Source organism: Podarcis erhardii, assembly GCF_964252035.2.
Source record: "Podarcis erhardii genome assembly, chromosome: 1".
NCBI lineage: Eukaryota > Metazoa > Chordata > Lepidosauria > Squamata > Lacertidae > Podarcis > Podarcis erhardii.
In genome coordinates, this window is record NC_138497.1 from 90176211 (window position 1) to 90202614 (window position 26404).

Here is a 26404-nt window from a genome sequence, read left to right on the forward strand (position 1 = left end):
TAAGCAGGTGGAGCCAGTTTAATACAGGCAAATATAAAATCTCAGAAGAGCAGTGAAAGAGCAGCTCAAGGGCAACTCTTTTTAAACAACAACAACTATAAGTCAACACAGGCGCCAAGCAAACCAATTTACACTCCCACCACAGAGTCTTATTATGACACCACACTAGCTATCTGGAAATAAAATCCTTCATTTTAACTTTCCTCAGTGTTTTCTTTGCATTTTCTGTCAGATCCTGGTTGCTGTTGTTTTTTAGTCTTCTCAAAAGAAATATACACATATATATTCACACTGGCAAGCTTATGCATGTTAAGAAAAACCAAGTATCTGGATACAATATATGTGTTCAAAGTAGTGCTTGTGCCAAGATCCTCTGTTTTATACATCACAACGTTTGTTGGGTTGCAGCTTAAAATTCACTTTCAGGTGCTGTATCAGTGTGGGATGGATCAACGAACCTATGAGGATGCTTTCAGTTGGTACCTGCTATTTTTTGCCAAATGTCAAGGTTTGACATTTGATGCTATTATCTGTTATCAGTTAATCACTCATCCTGAGTTTTTTTGTTTTGTTTCTCTTGATCTAATATTGAACTGAGTTGTGCTGTTAAAATCAAATAAACAGCCATGGATCTGGTGTTGCTTCTTCTTGGGGGCAAGCAGCAATATTTCAATTAGTCCCCTTGTTCTCCTCTGTGCAATTGCTGTATCCCGGTGCTTTTTGATGTCTCTGATCGATTCCCTTGGGAAGGAGAGAATGACTAAGTATGACTCAGTGGGGCTGCCTTTGCTCTCAGATGAAATATTCTTTCCGGCTCTCATCCATGGCTTCTTGAAGGGTAGGGTCATTTTTCAAAGCGGCATCTGCGCTTTCGGCAAATTCGGTTCCCTTTGCTTCGTTGGTGTGGTAGGTGCCCTTGTGCCGGTACATGTATCTCAGCATCACTACCAAGAGGCAAATCAAGACAAAAGCCACAGCTGCAATGACACCTATGGGGAGGAAGAAACATTTGAATGTTCCCTTTCATTAATGATTTCAAATAGCTGAAGGTTTTTTGTTTTTGTTTTGCATAGATGGATGCTTCTGCTGAAGCCTTCAAAGAGAAAGCATTCATAAACAGCAACACATCAGAAAGCGGCTTTGACATTGTGATGATGAAGACTGGATTAAGGAAAAAATATAAGCAATACAAAACAAAAACAAGAAACAACAAGATCACCCCCCCCCCCCATATTTACATTTTGGTAGACTTGTTGCTGCACCCATGTTGGCAGCTGCTTGAGACTTTCAGATCTTGTCAGTGCTTCCATCTCCCATGGTTTTATGTATGTAAGATTCTGAGCCAAACTTGGTGTGGGCCACAGATTTTTTGTACAGATTATATGATTCTATGCTACTTAATCCCTTCTCCATTCCTGCCACAGACTCTCTCCATTGCTCCTAACCAAGCTTAAGTCTGAACCAGGAGTGTGAATAGAGTCAGTTTATATTGGAATTGGCAAAAAATGAATTCCTCAAGCAATAATTCTAGCATGGTCTCCCCCTCTCCTCTCATTTCATTTTCTATAGTCCACCCAACCAGTCTGAACCAGGACTTCAGTTTTACTCATTGTTTGTTCTGCGCAGATCTGGGTCTGAGCTTCGACAGTTAGTCTTTCAAGCTTGGCTTACCACAAACATTTGACTCTGAAGCTATCAGCATACCTGGGATCCTGAAGCAACCCCACAATGGTTACGGTAGGGTATGGGAAATCACTTTACCTGTGCAAAGCACACTCAAGTCTGAAGCATTAGGAAACCCTTAGAGCTTTTGCTGCCTGATTCCAGGAATCAAAGTTACTGCTATGAAAAAGAAAATTGCCCCTGTAAAGATGTTGCCTCTGGTATAATAATGCAACTCCAATAGGGAATTCATCAATTTTTAAGGCCCGTGATGGACTCTCAAAGCACAATAGGCTATAATGCTCTTTAGATGTTGTACAGTATTAATAAGCCTCAGGGACTCAGCACAATTCAATTTTCCTCCTAGTAACTTGTAGGAAGCTGAAATTAAAGTTACAGGAGATGGAACCTAAGGGAAATACAGCAGAACTTCACTAATTTCCACTAATGACGGGGAATCCACCTGGTGAATTACTGAAATTAGCAAGTACAGCAAGGAAGTGAGCAAACACAATAGAAATAAAGAAGGCCCAAATAATACATCTTAACATTTAAGAAGCTTCTTTGGGGAGAAATAGTAATTCAAGCGAACAACTTGAATTAGTACGACAATGTGCTAATGGGACTGTAGCAAAATTGCTGTAACAAGTTTCTGTCATGGTAGCTCTCATCAGTGGAAAAGCCTAGAGAGGGAATGCTCTTCTTAACACCAGTTGATAATCTAAGATGGTTTTGTATGTGCACGGATAAACTTGCAGAGAGACAGTGAAGTTCCGTGAGCGGGAAGAAAAAGAGGAGGCCTCACACAGCAAGGTTTTGGGACAGTATCCTCTGGAATCCCATGACTTCAGATGCCCTGGGCTCTCGCAGATTTTAAAATGAGAGGTGGGAATGTGAGGATACCCACAAGGCAGAGCAGCCCCATGTGAGGCTGCTGTCTAGTCTATATAGTAATCAAAGTATGGTGCAACCAACAGGGATTGCATTCAGCTCCAGTGAGGAACCTTCTGCACATCCACATTTCTTAAGAGGCAATGGGTGATTTATGAGATGCCACTCTGAGCTCTGCCCCACACCCTCCTCAATCAGTTCTGGAAGATTAGGGGAATCTCCAGAACAGAATTAGGGAGTGCATAGAGGAGGAGAGGGTAGGAAGTCCCCTTGTGCAGGTGGGAATTCTTGCACTGATGGGATGCTTGCTTAGCAGTGCACTAGATACAAACCTTTGAGAAGCATTAAAGCACTCCCTTCATACTGGTCTGAATAGCTAGTGGGTTAAACTGTGTTTCCTGAATCAAGTTTTTGACCTGTTTAATCTCAGTTATTGCTTTTCACCTCTTCATTTGTCTTGCCTGCAAAATCATTAATATTATTATTTCTTCTTGTTTAGTCATTTAGTTGTATCCGAATCTTCATGACCCCATGGACCAGAGCACGCCAGACATTCCTGTCTTCCACAATATTATTATTATTGCCTGCCTAAATCATTAATATTATTCGTATTATTAATAATAATAAAATCGGAATTAGAGTAGACCCACAAATAAATTTATTTGAATTAGTCATGTCAGTTGATGGATCTGAGTAGGGTTTATTTGGATACAGACCCTATTTTTCATCTTCTATACCCTCATTTTACAGGGTTTATCTGTTTAGTCCTTTGTGTGTGGGGGGGGGGGGATCAAAGTGCTCAATTTAGCACTAAGGGGATTGTTCCATCCGTGCAAGGATTTCTGCCTGCCCAACTGAACAATCTTCCATATCTTTCCCCCTGCACTGTTCTGAGGGTTCTCCTGACCCGCCAAAGTGGATTTAGAGAAGGCAAGAGGGGTGCATAAGGCAGAGGGGTGGGGGAAAGCCCTATTACACTAGTGGAAGTCTTTGTGTTGGTTTCTGCTAACAGAAAGAGCTGGTTGAATCCTACTATTATCTGTGTATGGTTTTCTCTAGACTTTAGCACTCTAACTGGGACTGTGCAGTCTAGACCTCCTTTCTCTCTGTGACGCTGCATTTAAAATAATAATAATAATTTATGAAATGATATTAAATACCTCCTGATGTAAACATACAATGGCTTTACTTCCTGTCTCTCCCCCCCTCCCAACTAGGAAGCCTTCTGGGTACATATGCCTGCTACATCCCTGGGCTGCTTACCCCATCCATGCAAGCACCAAACATATTTTCTGCCAATTCTCTCTGCACTTCCAGTGCCGTGCTCCAACCTGCTTTCAGCAGGTCTGTGGTAGTTTCAGCAAGGTTGTAATTGTAAGCCAGACTTTTAGAAACCTGGAGCCTTGCCTTTTTGTATAAATGTCTTACATACAGAGAGTGCACATTTTGTTGTACCCTCCCCATAATATTCCACCCTTCCCAAGGAAGCTGTCATTGCATGTGCTAGAAAGTCTGTTGTATAGCAGCTTTATGGATGTCTTTTCAGGTTCGGCCTGAATGGTTTATCACATTTTCACAGACTATTAACAGAGACATATTGCATCACACCATTGATTTTTCAACAGAAAAGCTGAGTAGGTGTATATTATAATACTTATTTTTTCTGGGCATAGGCAGAGAGTCCCGTTTTGTTTCTTCTGTTCTGTGAAATACAGCCTTTGTTCAAGCAAGATTGTGTTCTTACCTCCGATGACTGCAACATCAGCTGCAGTCGGAGAGCTTCCAATATTTGCAGCTAGAAATAGAATATACAAAATCTAATTAGACAGGAGATCTCGGGTGATAAATAACCACAGCTACTGCACTGAATGGAGCAGCATTCTGTTTTTTTTTTTTTAAGCATTCCATTCGTTTTCTTCCCATTAAACCAAGAATATGAAGGATCTGGACTGCAAAGGGCAGCAATTAGAATCTTCAAATTGTAGCATTGGAAAGGGACCTTGAGGTTCATCTGGTCCAACCTTTTGCAATGCAGGAATCTCAACTAAATAAAAAAGAAGCCTAATTCAAGCATTGAGGATGCCCCCACACTAAGGATGAGAAACCTGAGACCCTTCAGATGCTGTTGCACAACGACTCCCATCACTGCTGACTCCAACATCAGAGGGCCAAAGGTTCTCCATCCCTGCTGTACACACTGAAAATATATCACTAGCACACCAGTGTAGTAGCTCTGCAGCCCAAGGAAACATCTACAAAATGTTACAAATATTTTCTGTCAACGTTTCTGGGTGAAAATTCAGAAAGCATAAGCATTTCCTCCCTCATTTTCCCTCACAAGCACAAAATCCATGAAAGAAACGTGTATGTTCTAAGTTGAATGGCAGAAGACGTGTCAATGACACCTTGATCATGTTTGGGACTTAGACTGATGGATTATGCATGATCCTGGTTTGTCTTTCACTTTGTGTACTTGACATATTCTACATTGTTTGGAGTCTTGCCTGTGAGACCTTAGATTCTAGAGGCTTGGAGCCTAACCTGTAGGAGTAAGAGAAACCCCTATTCCATGTCCCCACCTAGTAGTGGGCAAGAATGGTTTCCCCTGCAGAGCTCAAAAGTTGGGCAAGCTGGTATAGTAAGTTGTGCTCTTTCAAGCATCGGTTTTAGGACTTTATAAGCTGCCATCAATGTTATGTATGTATAATGTTGCTGTTGTAGTAGTATCCATCTTTAGTTTGGAATTTTTCTCTTGAGTTATAAAAAGAACATAAATAATGAAGTGATCTTTCAAAAAAAATCACACAGTAGGAGGCTGCTTTTGGGTCACTATTTTTTTCCTTCCAGTTTGAAATCAGAGGGGAATCTCATCTGCCCTTTCTGATGAATGTGGTTCTACTGTGAGTAATTTCTCTCCTTTGGCTTACAGGCGTTGTAATGGGCCCAAGACTTATTCAACTGGCAAATCTGTCCCTGGCTTGTACCATTTCATACCACAGGTGGGGACTCACACGGCTGCATGTTTCTTCATAAAACACATTGAAAATGGGGAAATAAGGCTTGACTAGGACATTTATTTTTATTTTCTATGTGCAGAGTTGTTGTTTTAAGAGAATCATTCAGTAGTGTGAATGCCCCCTCCATAGTTTCAACTCGTACAGCCCATCCACAGTTGTACCACTTCAGTAAGAGCAAAAGTCTGTCTCAAAAATGAAAGCTGGGTGTTTACTACAATTGACTGCTGCAGAAGGAACAACAAAAATGGATATCTAGGTCATTTGTCATAAACAGGTGCAGTTTTTGTGAAGTGGCACTTGCTTACCACAGGGCTGAATTTGGCTGCTGGAACTCCAATTACATTCTCTACTGGATTATAACAATGCCAGAATTAGATAAAACCCAACATTGGGGTGTGTGTGTGTGGTTTTTTAAAAAAGAATCTAAGAAAAGGAATTGGTTTGAGAGAGTTATGAGAGGTTGAAAAAAGTAGGCATGAAATCTCAAATATAATTATAGCCCTCACTTTAAATAAGAAAATTTCAGACTAATAAAAGGCAGGAAAAAGGGGGGTGGGAGCATTTTGCAGGAAGAAAGGAAACTTCAGACAAATCCCTTTTTCTTTCCCATTATCTTACAAGATACTTAATGCATCAGCAAACTGAGAGGCTCTTATTTCCCTAGTTCCGCTACCCTGCCCTTTTCTCTTTCTATCTGCTGTAATGGCTATAATCTTGCACTGAAGTTGTATATAAATAAACAGGACCAGAGTGCATAGGTCGGAGACTGCAGCTACCACAGCTACACACAAATAGCACAACTCTAATTTAAACACCTTGAACCAAGTGCAGTAAGCTTTCGTACAGCAGTTCCAGACAGTTGCTGATTTTGGGTGGGATTCAATCACATACTGGCACATTCAGGTTGTGTAATTAATGTTGATTGGGAGGTCTTTTCCAACAAACTCACTTCCCCCCAAAGATCAGACCTTTTAGAATAAGAAATGTGACAGGGCAATGCACCTGCACTTGCTTTGATGCAACACCATACAGTGGTACCTCAGGTTAAGAACTTAATTCGTTCCGGAGGTCCGTTCTTAACCTGAAACTGTTCTTAACCTGAGGTACCACTTTAGCTAATGGAGCCTCCCGCCGCCGCGCAATTTCTGTTCTCATCCTGAAGCAAAGTTCTTAACCCGAAGTACTATTTCTAGGTTAGCAGAGTCTGTAACCTGAAGCACCTATAACCCGAGGTACCACTGTATAGAGTTCATACAAAAAAATTGAATGAATGCTCCTCAACAGCCGTTTTTTAATCTCCCCACAAACCAACCTGAATGAATGTTCGTTCCACAGGCTGTCTGAAAGCACACCATGGTTTTATTACTGTTGCCAGTGATGGGTTGAATTTTATTTTATTTCTTTTTTGTGAGGGGAAAGCCTGGAGGAGGGAGCTTTTGCAAGACACCCTCAATACCCCTTCCTTCAGTGAGTTCATGCTTTTGTTACTGTTGTTGCCAGCCGTTTTCTTGCCAGACAGAGCCAATGAGCAAGAATGCAGTGGCAGTTATTCCTCCTCCATTTCACTTCCACTTATGTTTACTTGCTCATCCCTGGTTGGCCAGAGGGAGAGTCAGGTGAACAAGCTACCCTGAAATGGGGAAGAGGAGGAGCAGGTCCAAGGGGGCTCTTGTCAGTGGGCTGCCTGCTGGGATATGGGCTCTCAGCAGGTGCATGACCATGATGCTGGCCAGGTTTTCATTCATCCCATGCCAAAGTGATGGATTTTGTTGGGAAAACCATCCTCCCACTTTGCAACTCAGCACCTATTTTCTGGTGTGTGTGGATTATTACTATGTAAAATGCTGGCCACTCTTGATGCCTGAGCAGCCTCTGGACTGCAACAGGTTGGAAGGAGGCGTTTAACTCTCTATCGCCATGTCACAGTCCTGACAACAACAACAAAACCTCTACTATTTCCATTTCAAGGAAATCTCTCACTGGTGCCCTTGAAATGCAAATAGCAATTTCAAGAGAGGCAATTTTGTTTGCAGTGGGAGAATGATTGAGATTTCCCCTCTCCACCATCCCAAGACTCCTAACTACATAACAAAAAGGGAGGCACATTAATTGTGTTCCTGTCTAGTCTGGCCCACAGATTACACTGGGCACGTGGAAAGGAACCGCTTTGTCCTGTGTGAGGAATTGGCAGTTCTCAGCAATGTGACCCAACCCCTAAGAAGCTCCAGTCCTAAATCTTAAAAGCTTGTGCCCGCTTTGCAATAAGATCTGCCAGTGCAGACTACACTGCAGAAGAAAAGGGGTTGGAGGAAAAAACAGGACAGGGATCACATTCTGTATTTCTGGCTATAAAATTATAAACCACACAGCTTCTGCAATTGTGTCCATCCTCCCTGCTTTTAGTGTGTATGTTTTTTTCTCTTGCCAACACCTCTCATTCATTGATTTGCCATATAGATTTAAATCTCAGGCTAGAGGCCAAGGAGTACAAGAAAAGATTGCTAAAGGTCACTTGACTTGTTACATTTTGGGTGCTCACTGAAAAATAAAGTGTGTGACAAATGCATGCATCATGCAGGTACAATTATTTGGAACACAGGAAGCTGCCTTAAACCGAGTCAGACCATTGTCCTAAGTAGCTCAGTATTGTCTATGTTGATTGGCAACAGTTCTCCAAGATTTCAGGCCTTCCAGGCCTATGGCTGTTCCAGGCCTATGGCTGTAGCCAGGATTTTTGTTAGTGGGGGGAAGAACTGAACTATCTGTGATGTGATTGGTCAGTTAGCTAAGTATTTTTATTTATTCACTTGATCTGGGTGTGTGCAGATGCCACCCTCTGCTGCCCTCTGGCTGTGCCCATGTCCAGACTTACCTGGGGATGCCAGGCATTGGGACCTTTTGCATGAGCTATGCCCTTCTCCATACTGGGGAGTCATGATTGACTGCAAGTTTGTATTTAAAGTACATTTGGAGACAAGCCCAGAATCACCCCAACATAGTGTGTGAAGACATCTAGGGTGGACTTTCCCCAGCCTGATATTCTCGCATAATTTCTAACCATTGGCCATGCTTGCTGGGGTTGATGGGAGCTGGGGAAGGCTGGCCTAAGGGTGCATGAATCAAGAGAGAGAGAGCTTGCAAAATCCATTTTCTAATAAAAGGATTCTGTTCAAACTGCATATTGAACAGTTAAACCGTTACCCATTATCTAGTTGAATACTTGCTGCCAACTCTGGTGCCCCACTGGAGTTGGCATCCACTTTTCTGAAGGGGTCATCAGAGCAAATTCATCAATCTGACACTCTCTCCGCTGAAAAACCCATCACCGCCTTCCACGAGATGGTGAAACTCATCAACGCCGCTCTTTGAAAATTAAGGAACAGTTTCTCATCTGTCAATCTGGACAGGAGATAGAATAATTTGGCCTCCATTTATATGCTAAATTATTACAAGGATAATAATGGTGAGTTGGGGAGGGGGAAATATAACAACCACACTGATTGTTTAGGTGACTGTAAATGGATCGTCTTCAAAAGGCGAGGTTAGAGAAAAATGCAGATAAACACACAGATTGCTTCAAAATCAAAACACTTAAGGCCCGGTGTTCATCCTTCTAGAACTAATGGCCATTCAGAGTGAACGGGATTGTGCCTCGAATTGCATTCAGATGCAAATATTTAATTGCCTCGGTAGCAAATAAAATTATAGGCCCCAGGTATTTGCTGGATGTTTTTCCACAGAAACAACATAGTTAAACTGTGGAGTATTTGATGAATTAAATTCATTATGTTAATGCACTCCATATAATCTGAGCAGCCCACCTTTGGCTTGAAAAATACAGCAGAACTGCCGGCGTTGATTCCTGCTGCCTAAGACTGCTGCTGTCACTTCCATTAATTAACCTAGGGGCTTACAGTTTTCTTAACGCTTCCTTAAAAATAAGAATCAAAGAAAGGCAGTAGTCCTGTGAGCCATAACAGTGTTATCCGTGTGGTACCATTGCTTATTGATCAGTGCAGGGCGATGGGTATACAGCTCCCAGAGGATAGATGCTCTTTGTTTAGATGTTCCAAAGGCAGCGAACAAAGATCACATATTGTGGACAGGAAAACAACAGCAGTTTTTTGTTTTAAAGGCAACCCAGATGAAATCCAGTGACTCTTAAATATCTTTGTTTCTTTTTTTGTGGCCTTCAGATAGTGATGCCATGAACCTAATAAATAGGGCTGATTGTACTCTGGCATGTTCTACTCAGTTTGAAATTCTGTGCTGAAAGCCAGATTATACAATGTGTAGCTTCCTTTCCCTTCTTCTTCTTCTTTTTTTACTTTTATTAATTACAAGTGCAGGTTTTGTGGGGAGCAGAGGATAATAGTTACCAGGAATTTAGCATTTGGAGAAGGGGAGAAAGTTATCTTTTCTCTCTCCAGCATGACTGGAACATAAATTGCCCTCCTACGCATGGCTAGTAGTTGCGTGTGAAGACCCCCGAAACCACCCCCAAAAATAAATACACAATAGACACAGAATTTTAGTTTAAGGCTTTTGGCAATAATTTTGGCCAGAACTTTATTGAATTACAGCATGTGAGTGGTTGCCTAGGCATTGGTTCCCGACTACCTGACCCTGCTCCGTGGCAGGAACAGGACTGGCAACTGGACTCCACCAGAGGTAGGTAAGGGAAAACATGCTGGGGGAGCACGGAGTTGAGTGCAGGCTCCAGTTCACCCCATATGTTCCCAGGGACTCTGGCATGGCCCTAACCCCTGAAAGGGGATAGGACAAAAGCAAGGAGAGTCCCTGGATTCCTTTAACAGAATTCCCTAGCAGCAATGGAGGGGCAGGCACAGCCAACCACTTCCCCTCTGCAAAACATTGAACCAATGCCTAACCACCAACCTTACCTAGTTGTGACAATTTGCTACACGGTAGGCAAAAACCAAATGGCAACAGCCAATCAGCCAAATGGCAAAATTCCTACTGGGCCCCTGTTCCACGACAGATGACCCCTAGACAGGCATAGCAAGGCCAAAAGGACAGCCCTAAATATAGGGAAGGAGGGCGGGTGATCAGATGCACGTCGCAAGAAAGAGAAAGCTCCCAGCGATGTGCAGCAGCTTAAATGGCCCCTTGGCAGCCAATAGACAACCAAACAGGCCAAATTTCTGTCCCAGCAACCGAAGGGCAACCAATGGGGTGTTGTGGCTATCCAAATGGTCTCGCCCCACCACAGGAAGGCAGTTTGGGTGATCTCACCACAACTCGTGCTCTCCATGATGGAGATAAAACAAACAAATTATACCCCCCGCCCAAGTATTGGTACTCTATAGGAGGGGGCAATTTCAGTTTGAAGAGAGGAGAGATAAACCACACCTCCCTGCAACCTGCATTTCTCAAAAGGATCATACATATACAGTGGTACCTCGGGTTACATACGCTTCAGGTTACAGACTCCGCTAACCCAGAAATATTACCTCGGGTTAAGAACTTTGCTTCAGGATGAGAACAGAAATCGTGGTCTGGCGGCACGGCAGCAGCAGGAGGCCCCATTAGCTAAAGTTGTGCTTCAGGTTAAGAACGGTTTCAGGTTAAGAATGGACCTCCAGAACGATTGAAGTACTTAACCCGAGGTACCACTGTACACACACCATGCACATCTGTAATTTATAAAAGCAAAAGGGTGGGAACATAGCTACGTACTGCACATTAATGCGCCTGTAGTTTGGCTTAGATAACCAAAATCCACAATTTAGAACACATTATGCAAATATACACCAAGCTGCTGCATTTGAATGATGCCCTGTGAGGAGCACACAATTTGGGATTTTGCAAAGCCTAACAATGATTTGTCAAGAACTGGGGTAGTAAAAGGTTTTTTGTTTTTTGTTTTAAAAAAGGAGAACTAGAATGAATTAAAGGAGAAGTGGTTAGGGGACAGATTAGAAGATTACTTTTTTTATCAGGTATAGGAAACAGTCTTCAGGGCAGGTGCCTTGCCAAAGTTTTCCTTTTTCTTGTGAGCTTCCATCCACCACTACTGGTGCATTTCCATGTTATTCCTTCTTAAGGTTTTATCTGATCTGCCCTGATATCATAGTGGAACCTTGTAGGCAGAGATGTCATTGTCCCTCTCAGTAGCAGATGGCATGGTAGGATGCCACCATTTACCTGGCCTCTGGCTGGTTGTATTGCTTACAAGGAGGTAAGTGTAATGGTTGTAAGGGGGTTACTTGTGCGTAAATTGCCTCCGGTTTAGTTAGATTGCTATCCCAACCATGCTTAGGCTCACAGCTCGCCCTCCGTGACCTGTTAGTCACTTGCAGAATCTGTCAGTGGGCGTTTCTTGAACCTCTTCCAGCATAAAAGCTGTTTGACGCCAAGTCTCCTCCTATGTTCCCTGCGCGGAACTCGTCTGCGCAAGTAAGGGGAAGGCAGGGGCGTGCCAGCGCTCTCTCCACTAGTTTCTGTTGAAGGGTCTTGGAGCCCTGTCCCCAATTCCTCCATCTCCCTCTCTCCTCTACTGGTGCTACGCTGAATTCCTTCCCCCCTGCTGGTCCCCTCTCCGGCATCGCTCTGGAGCCCTGCCTCCGCCTCTCGCTCTGATGTCAGTTCCCTGACAATAAGCATTCTTTCTTCCCCAAATGTCCTGAAACAATGCTCCCACAAAACACTTTAGAGCAAACAAAATGGCGGACACTAGAAGCATCTGCCTATGTCACACACATCTCTAAAGATAGAAGATAAAATTACAGTGGTACCTTGGTTTACAACCATAATCCGTTCTGGAGGCCCATTTGTAAACCAAAACAGGTTGTAACCCAAGGTGCGCTTTCGCCAATGGGGCCTCCCAAAATTTTTTGTTCGTAATCCCCCCCAAAATGGGTTGTAATAAAAAAGAAAGGTTGCAAACTGAGACATGCACATCCGGGTTTGATGTGTTTGTAATCCAAAACGTATGCAAACCAAGATGTATGCAAACCAAGGTATCACTGTATAGCTCAAAGTGGATAATGGAATAACATACAGAATTTTGCAGGTTATAGGTGCCTGGTAAAAAATAATAATATTGAAGAGAAATTCTTTAAAATTCCACACAGAGTCTCCCTCAGCCTAACCTGTCAGAGGAAAGACTTCAAAGTATTCTGCCATCCAGAAATCTTTAAATATAATGCATGTTCATTTTAGGGTTATCAACAAAGTATTATTTTCTGACATTATGTGCCATTTGATAAATTTATTTATTTAGTTATTTATGAGGCAAATACTGTGCTTTCTGAGAAAATTCTGCACAAAGCAGGCTACGTTGTTTTCAAAATACAAACCCATTATATAAACTTTTTAAAACACACAATCGGCAACAATAAACAAGAAGATTGAGATCAGCATCATAAAAATGATAAGCCATGTAAAGCAATATTATTATTATTATTAATAAATATGGAATAAGATAATCCTCATCATGCCAGCAAAATGCTTGCTGTTGAACTGGATGCAGGGGAAAGCTATGAATAGCACTAGCTTTGGAAGATGCTGATAACAGACGTTAAGATTATATAACAGACAGATATGAAAATTTGTTTGCCAAATCCTGTTTTTACAGATGCACGTGAAATAACTGCTTGTGTCAAAGTCAATATTGCGTTTATCAAGTGGATCTAGTCAGAAGCCATTTTCTTGTGGGTAAAACAGCCGCCGCAAAATGATGCTATGCACAAGCTATCATGTGATTTGAGACCTCAACATACATAGGAAGCTACATTAAACCAAGTCAGACCATTGGCCTATCTAACTCAGTGCTGTCTACATTGAATGACAGCAGTTCCTCAGGGTCTCAGACAAGAGTCTTCTCTAACTCTACCTGCAGATTCTGAGGACTGAATCTTCTGTATGCAAGGCAGTTTCTCCGCCACTGAGCTATGGCCTTCCCCATCAGCTACTGCCCCTACCTTGTACCTGGTGTTTGATTCGCATTTTCTCCCTTTCTGCCATTCTGCCTCTGCCATATGATGTGCCACTTATGAACCATGAGCACAAACTCTCATTTTGCACATCACTACAGTTCATGCCAGAGTTAGTGGTATGCAAAACCATGGCTCATTGTGAATGGGTCAGCAACATCTGCCAGTCAACCGTGTTGGAAATAAAGCTGCAAATGCAACATTTTAAGTTCGTTTTAAATGCATTTTACAAATGTGACACTAAATGGCACTGATGAGCTAATGGCAAATTCCATATATACTTTACTACATGTATTATAAAGGCATTTTCACAGTGTTTTTTTTTTAAAAAATATTTATATAACTGTGTAGATTCAGCCTGGGTCTGGGCAGAAGAAGCTTTGTGCTATCTGTGGTACTTGCTCTTTGGTACAAACTGTTTGGTCCTGGGGAAATCCTCCTCATATTTCTAGATTTACTGCTCAGGAGGGTACACAGAGATGTTGCTGAAACCATCCTCTTGTTTTGCGGAAGGGTGATTCATTCTTTGGAAAGAAGAGCCAGCAATCCTGTGGGGAATTTTATAGCCCCTGTGAAGTGCAGCGCCACACAGGAAGTGTTTTATCTTTCTCCAGCTTCACTGTCCTTTGAAGTTAACCTTAGTTTTGCCCCATTACTCTGAGAAGAGCAAAGTTCCATGGGTGCATTACACATTCAGCTTGGATTTCCTTTGGAAAGAGGTCACTAGAGGCTTATTGGAGTTTTGTAACATTTATATTTTCAAATAGACAAGTCAAGCTTAGGTGGAGGCACACAGTTTAAGCAGTCAAGCAGCCAACTGAAACCTGGTGCTCCTACATCAAATCTCCAGCACCCTAAGATGTTTACAGAGCCAAAATTTTTCTCTCTCTTCTCTCTCTCTCTCTCTCTCTCTCTCTCTCAAAATTTCAGAGCTCATTTATCACTGATAAGTCTAGTTGGGAAAATGAATCTCTTTTAGTTATTTCTATACCAAAAACATTCTTGGCCTTTGGGCCTATTTGTCTGCAAATGTGGAGATCTCTCATGTCTGTGATTTTCAGACTAATTGCACACAAAAGACATGTGGATATTTAAGTGATTCCTTTTGTTGTTACCCATTTCAGTCCTTGTGGCAGAACTACTACAGTGATCCTTCTGAAATTTGACAGGATTCATGCTCTCTGAAGTTGTGACTCAACCTGCAAATTCCATCCAATTCTGCCCCTAAATAAAAAGTTAGAGATGGTTTCTGTTTGGAGGGTGGGTGAAATCACATTTTAGAGGTGCCTAGTATAAAAATCACTGGCAGGCTTTATGCTCTCTTGAGGGCCTACTGTGTGTGCAAATTTCACCCGCTTCAGTCAAAAGATAGAGAAAAGTTAGAGCCTTGTTGTTGTTGGTTTCCCAGTAGTGAACCAGGGAGGATAGTGGCATTGACATTGGAAGACCAACAGGTCTCAAAGAAGCAGCAGAAATCACAGGCTGCACATGGGAGTTTGAACAGGAAGCAGGACTGGGAATATAAACTTGGGTTAGTTGCAGTGAGTAAAAGCGTAGGCTTCAGGTCTTCCCCCCACTTGAATCTGATGAACTCACATTTCAACCAGAATACTGCTAACCACTACTTGACATATAGGCTGCACCACAGCATTGCTTTGAAAGATGCAGTGGCTTCCAGACATAACTTTTTCGGGAGCATTGCCTCAGCATATTTGGGATTGCTGTTTTGTTCTGCAAAAAAAGGAATGCTCTGTGAAAAGATTGCAATAATCCCTTTGGCACAGTAGAAGCTCATACTGGGGGGAGGGGGAGGTACAATAGGAGTAGCTGCCTTTTGCTAACACCCCATGGAAATTTTGCTGTCACAGCACCATATGATGTTGGAAGGTATTTTCAGACTAGCATGACAAGGGGTTATTGACAGGTTTTTAACAAAAGACGGAGTAACTTGAAAATGATTGGATAGTGCAATCCTATACATGTCTTCTTAGAAATGACTCCCAGATAAGTAGGTATCAAAATGCAACCTATGACATCTAAAACGGGGAACCTGTGGCCTTCCAGAAGACTACAGTTCTCATCATCTGTGTCCTCTGGCCACATTGGCCAGAACTGTTGGGAGTTGGTGATACAACAACACCTGGAGGAAAAAGTTTGCCCATTCCTGCCTTAGTCTTTAAAGCATGGACACCCTTTCACACTTGGGCTTCCTGCTCTGAATTAGGATGACAGTTCTTGCTGCTATGAGCCTAGTTTATCAGCTCCACACCATGGCTCTGAAAACTCCAGCTGACCGATGAGATATTCTGTGTGGTGTATATAAGAGTCAAAACTTGTATGAGTCTTTTCCCACTGATGAAAAATTAGAACATGCTAAAGACAGAAAGCCTGGGTGGAACTCTGAGATCTGATGGCAAGAAAAGCTTGTAATAGTAGGACAGCCATTTGATAGGGGCTCTTATTACATAAGATACTGCATGCTTTCGAGTTAAACCCTGACAATGTGTTCAGGCGAAGAGTTAGTGTTTTATTAAAGCCACCTAAAGAGATTCATGTCTGAGAGTTTGACGCTGTGCCTTCCATAACCACACATAACACACTATCCATTCAGCATTTCTAGACTGGCACTGGATTGTGATTATTGTTCAGATTAGTTGAGAGATTCCTTTTGATTGCAGCTCTACGACTTGAGATGCACCTAGCTCAGTGCTCCTCACAAGTCATATATCATGGGCCACCCAGAGCATGATAAACTGTCTTTCCGGGACTGTGAAATCAGCATTATTAAACTTCTTGCAAGCCACAATGGCTGTGGAGCTGCATTTGACTTGGCAAGTAACAAAATATAGGTCTTGATTATACCGTGTTTGCACCAAAAGGCATACATAGAAGGCATTCTTGCTGCCCATTACCCATGAAATATGAAATATTCTTCCCCAAGCATTTCCCAGAAGCTGGTATAAGACCTTTCCACTTCGACAATATTTTAGCAACCCAGAGTAATCTGGTTCTGAGTAGCTTTAGTTTGGTATATTTTATATTTTAGAATACTGTATTTTGGAATATACCTATTACTTTTGAATACTGTATCTTGCCCTGGGGGCAATGTGAGCCATAAAACAAAATAATAGCAACATTAGTTGAACTATATCTATCTATCTATCTATCTATCTATCTATCTATCTATCATCTATCTATCTATCTATCTATCTATCTATCTATCATCTATCATCATCTATCTGTCTGTCTATCTGTCTATCTATCTATCTTTCTATCTATATCTATCTATCATCTATCTATCTATCTATCTATCTATCTATCTATCTATCTATCTATCATCTATCTATCTATCTATCATCTATCTAATCTATATCTATCATCTATCTATCTATCTATCTATCTATCTATCTATCTATCTAATCTATCATTCTATCATTCTGTTCAGTTTCTTTAAATCAGGCTTGTCTTTTCCTCAGCCAGAAAGGAAGTGGCATTAGTTCTCAATTATTGATTAGAAACTAGTGTGTTGACAGTCCACCAGCTGTTGAGAGTCACTTGTCTGCTCTGAAGTCACAGGCAGATTTGTGTTATCACCTTCTGGGCTGTTAGTTCAGTTGCACTGATGTCACAGAGGGGCTTAGAAGTCAAATACTAAGGGGAACTCAGAGCACCTTAGAATTTGTTCTTCAGGAGCACAAAGCAGTTTTGTTTTGTTTTTAATTGCAGCAAACAAAATTTCTTATTGACCAAGGAAATCACATCCTCTTAATACTTGGCTACCTGGCCCTAGGCTGCCAAGCTCTTGGTGAAGGCTCTAAAACTGCTTAGTTGATTTGTATCCAGCTAGAAGGTGTCATTTGAAAAACCCTGATATCTAGTCTGTACTGAAAAAAAATCTTGCTAGGTTCCAAGGTGCTTCAAATGACATCTAGTGGGTACAAATCAATTGAGTGTTTTCCATATCTTTGATAAAAACCGACAGAGGACGTTTGCTGTCTATGGTATGATGTAATGAATACAAATTAAAACTATAGATTCTAAAAGGGTTTTAATCAGAGTTGTCACTTGCTTAGAAAGTATTGATGGCACTGTTGTAAACAGTGTACCTTACAATTTCATAGTTTGCTCAGTGATTTCTGATGACCATGGAAGCTGATGTGGAGATTTAGATCCTGGGCTCATAAGGACCAATCTCATGTACCACCCAGACTCATTGCTACTGCAGGAGTGTTGTCAACCACTATCCCCACCACACAAACACACAATCACTGCTGGGTACAGGTGGAATAACTGACAATCCAATTTTTTTGCCATTCTCTTTGACCTTACTCTTTTGCAATTCTGAATCTAATTTTATGGCTCCAGTTCTGTCCTGCCCAACTAGTGAACAACCACACCAAGCACATCTACCAGCCATACTACTTTCCTTATTAGGTACTTATGACACTTATAATGTTCTTTGTAGACAAATGCACATGGCTGGTAGGCTGTGCTTCATTTTGTGCACAGGCCTGGGGTGGTAAGCACAAAAGGCCAGCAGAATTAGGCAGCTGCTGGGGTCCAGGTCTATTAAGGGACCCACCAACAGAAAGTCAGTGCCACCATATTAGCTTTCAGGACCTATGATCTGGCCAGGCTTTGCTCCAAAAAACCATCTTGACCATATAGGAAGTTTAAGATATTCTCTTTGCATACACTTCAACCATTGTGATTTGAGTGGGACATTCTGGAATTAAAGAAACCATACTAGTTTCTGATTGACTCCCTGCATGTCCTGGTTTTTTTGGTCCAGAGCTCTGGCTTAAGTCAGCTGGCTCCTGTGAGAGCTCAGGATTGAAAAAAGAAGCATCCAAATTTTGATCAGCAGGATGTTGGAGGGTATGTCTTTGTGGTCTCAGACATCCTCTGGCCCTAACCACCTTGACCTCTGAGACCACTGGGCCTTCCTAGGTCATGTTGCTCTGAGGGCCTTCCAAAAACTAAAGCTGGCCCTGAGGCCTGTTATAGATATATTGACACGCTCATCAGTGGCAGAGGTGAATGATTCCTCTATACTTGCATCAGAGAAGCTAAAGTGGCTTAAGAAAACTAGGCAGTGTGTTAAGCCTCAGTCTCTCATCCTTATAACTTGAGCATCTCATGACTAGATGTCACAGAACCAGGGCATGCAAAATACCAATCTTATTAACTTTAAGTTACTTTGACCTGAATTTATGGTGTCTGGTGTGTTTGCTTATTACAACATACACCCATTCTTGTTGGGACTCTAATATAATTTATTCTTTCTAGATACCTCCTCCTTTCTGTGATCTAAAACTGGGGGGGATTTTCTCTTTCTTTTGGTTCAAGAAAGTTAAGTTTCCTTTGTGCTACAAGGGGAAAGGAGAATAGCTCTGGTGGAATTAATAACCAGCATGATCTTTAATTACAAGACATGTGCGGCAGACGCCTGGAGATAGCTACAATTACCAATCTGACAAAAATAGTCATGTTGCACTTCAGACAGACAAGCTACTGTTTCACTTCTACATGCACCGAATGGTCACCTCAAGGCAGCTGTCAGGATGTGTAAGTCACAGCACCGGTTTATGCGCCATTTAAAAAAGAGGAGTCCGGGCAGAGTGCGTCTCGTGCACACCACCTCATTGATTTAAGGAGAGGGCTTTACTGAAAAGCAATACTGTTGAGAGGACACATGGAATTCATAATTTCATCTCCTCAATTACTGCCTGGGGCAGGGTAGCAGGGAGGCTACGAACATAATGCCGGATTCACTTCCTGCCTGGGAAATGTTGTTAACAACATAAGACAGAAAACACAGCCCTTCTCTTTCAGGAAAAGACAGGCCTCTATGAGAAGGGGAAAGACCTTCGCCTCAGGCTCCTTCTTTTCATTTAAACCATCCTCACACATCAACTCTCTCTCTGTTCTTCAAGCTGGTCCCCTCGCCTGAGCCTCATCCATCATGTGTTTACCCAGGCAAGAAACTCTTCAAACAAGCATTCCATCAAGATTGCTACTTGCGCTCCATTCAGTCTCAAGTCCTGTGACCAAAAATCAGATGCTACCAAAGCCCAAAGGCCTGATTTGTTTCAAACAAGTAAAACAGTTTAGCTGAAACAAAACAAATTCCTTCCAGTAGCACCTTAAAGACCAACTAAGTCAGTTCTTGGTATGAGCTTTCGTGTGCATGCACACTTCTTCAGATACACTGCATGCACACGAAAGCTCATACCAAGAACTGATTTAGTTGGTCTTTAAGGTGCTACTGGAAGGAATTTGTTTTGTTTTGACTATGGCAGACCAACACGGCTACCTATCTGTAACTGGAAGTTTAGCTGAAATCAGCCTTGGCTAATGCCCCATAAACAGGATGCAAGGCTTTGGGGACTCTCAAGGAGGAAACGAAACGGGGCAAGTGGTGTGAAGAAGCTGCAGAGGTCATGACCTTTTGGCTTATTGGGGAGGGGGGGGATGGAATCTGCTACGGATTGAATCAGGAACCATTATAGATGCTCTGAATCTCCATTATAAATCTCTGGCAGAGGGGCCTTCTGTACAAATGGAAACCAGTTAATAACAGATTAACAGTTCTAGATTTTCTGCAGAAAGACCTGTGAATTATAGTTATGTGCGGCTAGTGCTTTGTATCCAGACTCATTTACAGAACTATAATCCCCAGGGTTCCTTGACTGAAAGACATGAATTTTGCAACTTGCTCAGTCCACAGATCAATTGCCCTGCTCAATTGTTCAAGTCAAACACTAAAAAATAAATGAATGAACTTTTCTTTAAAAGAAGAAGAGTTCAGCTTTAACAGTTGAGCAACCCAATTCCCTCCCCTGTCTGCAAGCCCCTCTGCCTCTTCCCCTGAAATGTTTTCTTTCAACTCTGATAATGCCTCTTGCCTGCCTGGATGGAGGATACAGAGGGGTGTGTAAGTGTGTGTAGAAACTGACCTATTATTCCAAAGGTGAAATGTACATTTGTTGCCCTCAAACATTTGCTTTTAGCCCTGCACAGTACTAGCATGTGCCCACCCAGAAAGTTCCCTAGAAAGTCAGAAGTCAGGCTGATAAAGGTTCTCCACCACATGCTTAGGGCTTGAAATGAACCAACAAGCGATGTTCAGGCACTTGCAAAAATACATTCCACACAGCTGCTCCTATTCCATAATTCTCGCAGCTGTGTTTCACGCTAGTCCAATTTCTGAGAGGTCTTCAGTAGAGATATGCCCTACCCAAATCTTCATCCCTCCTTGCATCCCAGCAACCCGGTTGCAGAGGGGATAAAATCGAGGGAGTGAAGAATGGGGGTGTGGACTGGTCAGGGATCCAAAGAGACATCCCTCTGGCAAATAGGTTCTGCAGCAAAGGTGGCTACGTGTGGCATTGCAGGAGGTTGTAAGACTTGTGGCATTTTGCTGTCCAATTTGGTTACATACAGGAACTTTGGCAACTGCTGAGCTATGCTCACACATCAGGAAGGAAGCTAGTTCTTAAGAAGAGGTGACGAAACTTATCCCCAGAGGAAGGATTTGCTTTTTATTCACTCTCCGCTCAGCTCCTGGGGCTGTCAGTCGCTGCTGCAGGCTGTAAAAGTTACACCGGTTGCCTGACTCGCCCAAGGAAAACAGCAACTTTCTGTGCAGAGACAGAGATGCCATTGCCATGTGCCTCACTACCAAGGGTAAATCCCTAGTGGCACCTCTCCCTCTCCACCAACTTATTTAAAACCTGCAGAGCATGAAGCAAAGAGCAAAAGACTTGGTCCCTGGGTTCATTTGCAATTCAGAAAGCACAATCCACTGAGGCAGCTTTGGAAATTAAAAGGAGACTGATAAACTCCGTTGGTCTTGCAAGGATGAGAGGTTTGTGTATGTATGGTTTTTCCCCCCAGAAGGGCCCTAGTGTAGAAATGAGCGGGGGGGGGGGGGTTATAAAAAAATATCTGGCACCTGCAGAAATGGGAATTGGGGACAGCCAGTGTCATGGGCAGGGATCCTTTGAGAAAGGAAGTGAAAAAATAAAACACCCCAGGCCATGAGTTGAAAAGGAAAGATTTATGCCTTCCTCCCCTGTGGCCATAACTTCCTTTCCTTCCTTCCTGCTGACAATGCTTCTTGAATACCCTAAGAGAAAAGGAGGTTAAAAAAAAAAAAAGTGCATTCAATGTTAAAAGCAGCATAAAGCTGCCTATGGGGATTTGGCATAGGGGGAAAATGAAGGATGCCTGGAGAGAAGACTTAAGAAAGCCCAGAAGAGTGTGTGTGTGTGTGTGTGTGTGTGTGTGTGTGTGTGTGTATTTAAAGCCCAAGCTAGATTCTGATTTCTGTACCTGAACCTCACCCATCACCCCAATACTGTACAACATTCCTGGCCATCATAGGAGCCAATGCCTAGGGGCCAAGGCCCCTTTGCCCCTCATAAAATATTTGAGGGGGCCTCCACCACCCCCAAGTTGATGGGCATTGCCATTCAAATGGTTACGACTTGTGATCATGGGCGTAGCCAGGATTTTTGTTAGGGGGCAGTAGGCCTTTTGTTAGGGGAGGCAGGCAGAATCTCAGTTAGCTATGTATTTTTATTGATTGGGGGGGCAACTGACCCTCCCCCCCGGTGATGCCCATGCTTGTGATCGATTATGCACGCGGGGGGTTACCTGCCCCTCATATTTTATTCAAGTTGGCACCTCTGCTGGCCATGTTGAAGGCATAACCCTTGCTGTTCCTACAACCCATGTCACCCTATCAATTTCAAAAGAAGACTGAAGGATGTTGGAGAAGCCTATGGAAAATGAATAATTAGGAATGAAAAATTATCATCGCCCTCAGCGATTCTCCATTTCCCCTTGGTGTGCCATCTAGAGAGCAGTGATTAAACTCCTAAATCATTGGAGAATCACAGTAGCCAAGATGGCCTTGCTAAAGCATGAGCCGTTCAGAGAGGAGACCCATATTAGCTGCATACAGTGGTACCTCGAGTTACAAACGCCTCAGGTTACAAATGCTTCAGGTTACAAGCTCCGCTAATCTGGAACTTTGTTGAGAACTTTGCCCCAGGATGAGAAAAGGAAATTGCGTGCCTCTAGTTAAGAACAGTTTCAGGTTAAGAATGGACCTCTGGAACGAATTAAGTTCATGACTAGAGGTACCACTGTACTTTTAAGCAGTAGCATGGAAGTTGCAATCACCAAAGGGGCAAGTAGCATGAGCTGAACTGGAGCTTACCAATCACATGCTGATCAACTGACAGAAACATAGAAAGCTACAATGTCTATTTACAATGACAGACAGCAGCTCTGCAGGGCCTCAGCCTTAGCTGAAGATCCCATGAATTGAACGTCAGACCCAAAGGTCTGGACTATAGACCTTCTCACTGTTAGAAGAATACAAGAATAAAGAATCAGTCCTGCATTTAGGATCTAGTCCTGCACCCTCTTTTCAGCCATGTTCTTTCATGGCCAGTGTATGTTGTCTGTTGTTTAGTACAGTGCAACTTGGGTTCTCGAACTTAATCCGTTCCAGAACTGTTCAACACCCGAAGCTGTTCAAAAACCAAGCTGTTCAAAAACCAAGGTGTGGCTTCCGATTGGCTGCAAGTGCTTCCTGTTGGAAGCCGCATTGGACGTTTGGCTTCTGAAAAATGCTCAAAAACTGGAACATTTACTTCCGGGTTTTCGGAGTTCGGGAGCCGATTTGTTCGTCAACTAAGCTGTTCAAGAAACAAGGTTCCATTGTATTAATTTATATAGCACAACCAGTGTACATAGCACTTTACACAAGTGCAAGAGGAGAAGTCCCTGCCCTAAAGATATAAAATTCAACACAGGACAAGCTACAAAAGATGGGGAATGAACTGGAGACAAGAGTAAATAGGGAAGCAACATGTGATTCTGTTTGTAACACACACTTAAACTTAGTTATCAACTAGATTACAAGAGGGCATGGGAACTAGATGTTGCTTCTGCACAGTACATAAGCAAGGCACACAGGCAACCACCCCCCTTGCATTGTTTTTTCTCTAGCATCTGGTATTCATTTCAGAGGCATACCGCCTCTAAATGCAGCAGTTCCATTAAACCATTTAACCATCTTGCTATTGGCCTTTATTAGGTTTTTGGCTACATGTCAAGAGCTGGTAACAGATGGCCTAAGGCTGCATGATACTTCGAGGGGTGTGTGTGTGTTTTATGAAGCCTGCAAACTCCTACTAGCATTCTGAGAATCATTTCCATGGAGTAGCATCCCTTTTTCATACTTTGAGAACAAACCAATATAAATGATGCATTCAAAAGTTTCCATAGGGGTATTATGACATCCAGAAGGCAAAGGGGGTAGGCTTCCTGTATGCTGAAGCCAGAAAGGAGGAGAATTTCATTCAGTCTGCATTTGTAAGCCAACTGACTTAATTCAAACCTCCTGGATTGGAAAGTAATAATCTTCCAGATTTTGCACTTCTCCGAAGTTCTCAGCTCAGAAAATAAAACCAAATTTTATTTTAAAAGTATGTATTTCATATGACAAAAATATGTTTAGAAATGTGTACAGTGAGATAAAAATGAAATTTTAGTATTTTTAAAATATTAATATGGAAACAGGCAATAAACAGGCAATGAGCATATGCCAAATTATCAAGAACCAGAAACTGACTAATCTAAGTCAAAGCCATGAGTTTAAATGATTAAGATAGAATCCTGAACTCACTTAATATGGAGTAAACTTCAGTGAACCCAACAAGAGTTACAGTGGTACCTTGGGTTACATATGCTTCAGGTTACAGACTCCGCTAACCCAGAAATAATACCTCAGGTTAAGAACTTTGCTTCAGGATGAGAACAGAAATCGTGCTCCAGCGGTGCGGCAGCAGCGGGAGGCCCCATGAGCTAAAGTGGTGCTTCAGGTTAAAAACAGCTTCAGGTTAAGAACGGACCTCCAGAACGAATTAAGTGCTTAACCCGAGGTACCACTGTACTTCTGATTAAGGATGCAGAGAAACATTTATTTATATCATTTGTATCCAAAACCTTTCAAGGAAAAAAATCTTTCTCTTTCTCCCCACTGTTCACATTTTTTTCTTGAAGATTTCATTGTTCCCATCCTGACAATGAATGGTCAATAAAGAAATCTTTGGCACAACTCTAGCTAAAGTAGCAAGCACCAAATCAAGAACTTCCAAGTTCAGAAGCCATGCAGGAAGAAGAAATGTATATACAGAAAAGAGACCTTGCCATTGCAGTTCACACTGTTACACATTATCTTGCTTAACTACATCTCTGCCCTCATCAATGTGTATGCATTAAATGTGAGGCTTCCCCATCAGAACCCTGCTGGGATATCATAATTTATCAGTCTCAAGACATTCCACACTGAGACTCCCATGTGCAAGTTATTGATAAGCTCAACAACATATTTGGACTTCTTGGAACTTAAAAAAAAAGTCTTCCTTGGAATGATCTTTTCTGTATATTGTTAAAGTAAGGAGAGTGAAGGGCAGTGGTGCCAGTAATGTTGTGCAAAAAATTGAAAGGAGTTTTTCAGCAGAGTTTTTCAGTTTCATTTAGAGACATCCCCAAAACATTTGTTGGAGAATAAATTTATTCAAGAGGCTAACTCGTTCTAGAGATTATTCAAGGCACACTGGCTTTTCTGGTTGTCCACATGCCTTCATCCACCAAACAGGTAGCTGATGCTTCAAAAATACAGTCTCAGTTAGATATGGATTTCATGATGGAAATTATAGTGGTGTCTTAGTACACAATAAAACTGTATCCAATGGAGCTGATGGGAGTTGCTGCCCAAAGCATCTGGAAGGCACCAGGCTGGGGAATGCTGGGACATAGCCCATTCAGACATTTGGTGTCTGGGTTAAAATAATATTGCATGTGTGTGGGGGGGGAGGGGAGTGAATGCAAAGAAGCTAGTAGCATAGTGGCTACTGAGAGGGACGGGGGCCCTGGGCACAAACTTCTGAGAGGTGCACAACCAGACACCCCCACGACAGGCTCCCTCAACATGGCTGATCTCCTACTGCCTTCCAGAGCTGCAGGGAGGCAATCCGTGTCCAGCCCAGGCCTTCGGGGCTGGGACAGTGCCCCCTTCTCTGTGTGGCCAGTGAAGTGACGTCTCTGTGTGCCCTGCCCCTTGGTTGGCAGACACCTTTGGGCCAGCTCTCCTTTCCCTCTGTGCAGGCTCCACAACACCCCATGCCTCCTCCCCTAGCTGTCCAATCCACCAGGGGGCACAACACTTGCCCTGCCCTGGGCACCATCAACCCATGCTACATCACTGAGACAAGCATGCTAGCTCCGCCCTTCCCATTGCTGTCCCTGCTTCTCTCCACAAGTTTCATTTTAGTCTTATCTTCTCCTTCACATACAAGTTTTCCAGGGGTAGCATGACATGCTGAGGGCTTTAAAAGAGAAGGTGCAGACAGAGGCAAGGAATGACCTGTATTTGATTATGCTCAGTTTTTGACACGCTGCAGTCTGAATCAAACTGAGCATACCTGACAACCTTCTATTTTACAGCCTAGTCAATTAGGAATGTTTAGTTATTAATTATCCTCCCTCGGTGCAAAGGGGTTTGATGAGATGACTTTTGTGGTACTACAAGTTATGATGAACTAAATGGTTTAAAGCACAGGGGTTTTGTTTATTTATTTATAAAGTCACCATCCTTTGGCACGAGATAGAACCTGTTGCCCCTAGACAGATTGTCTAAGCTGGTGAAGGGCTCAGAGCTGCAAACATTGAGAATGTCTGTGCATACTGACCCACCTCCAGGATTCAATTTGGGCCCAGTCTGGCACTTTGGAATCACCCTGACTTGGGATGATTCAAGGCTGACCCAGTCCAGATCTAGGCCCCAAACTGATT

The 26404-nt window shown here is 42.6% G+C and overlaps 1 protein-coding gene across 1 annotated transcript in view; it reads right to left on the minus strand.

Annotated features, from left to right (window-relative positions):
• GYPC (glycophorin C (Gerbich blood group)) overlaps positions 1-26404 on the minus strand; it is a 27983-nt gene continuing 1579 nt past the window's right edge. The window contains exons 2-3 of the mRNA XM_081853706.1: positions 4298-4348; positions 1-989 (exon numbers count right to left, since the gene is read on the minus strand). Of these exons, the coding sequence (XP_081709832.1) occupies positions 793-989; positions 4298-4348 (248 nt within the window). The 3' untranslated portion in view covers positions 1-792. The remainder of the gene's footprint in view (positions 990-4297; positions 4349-26404) is intronic.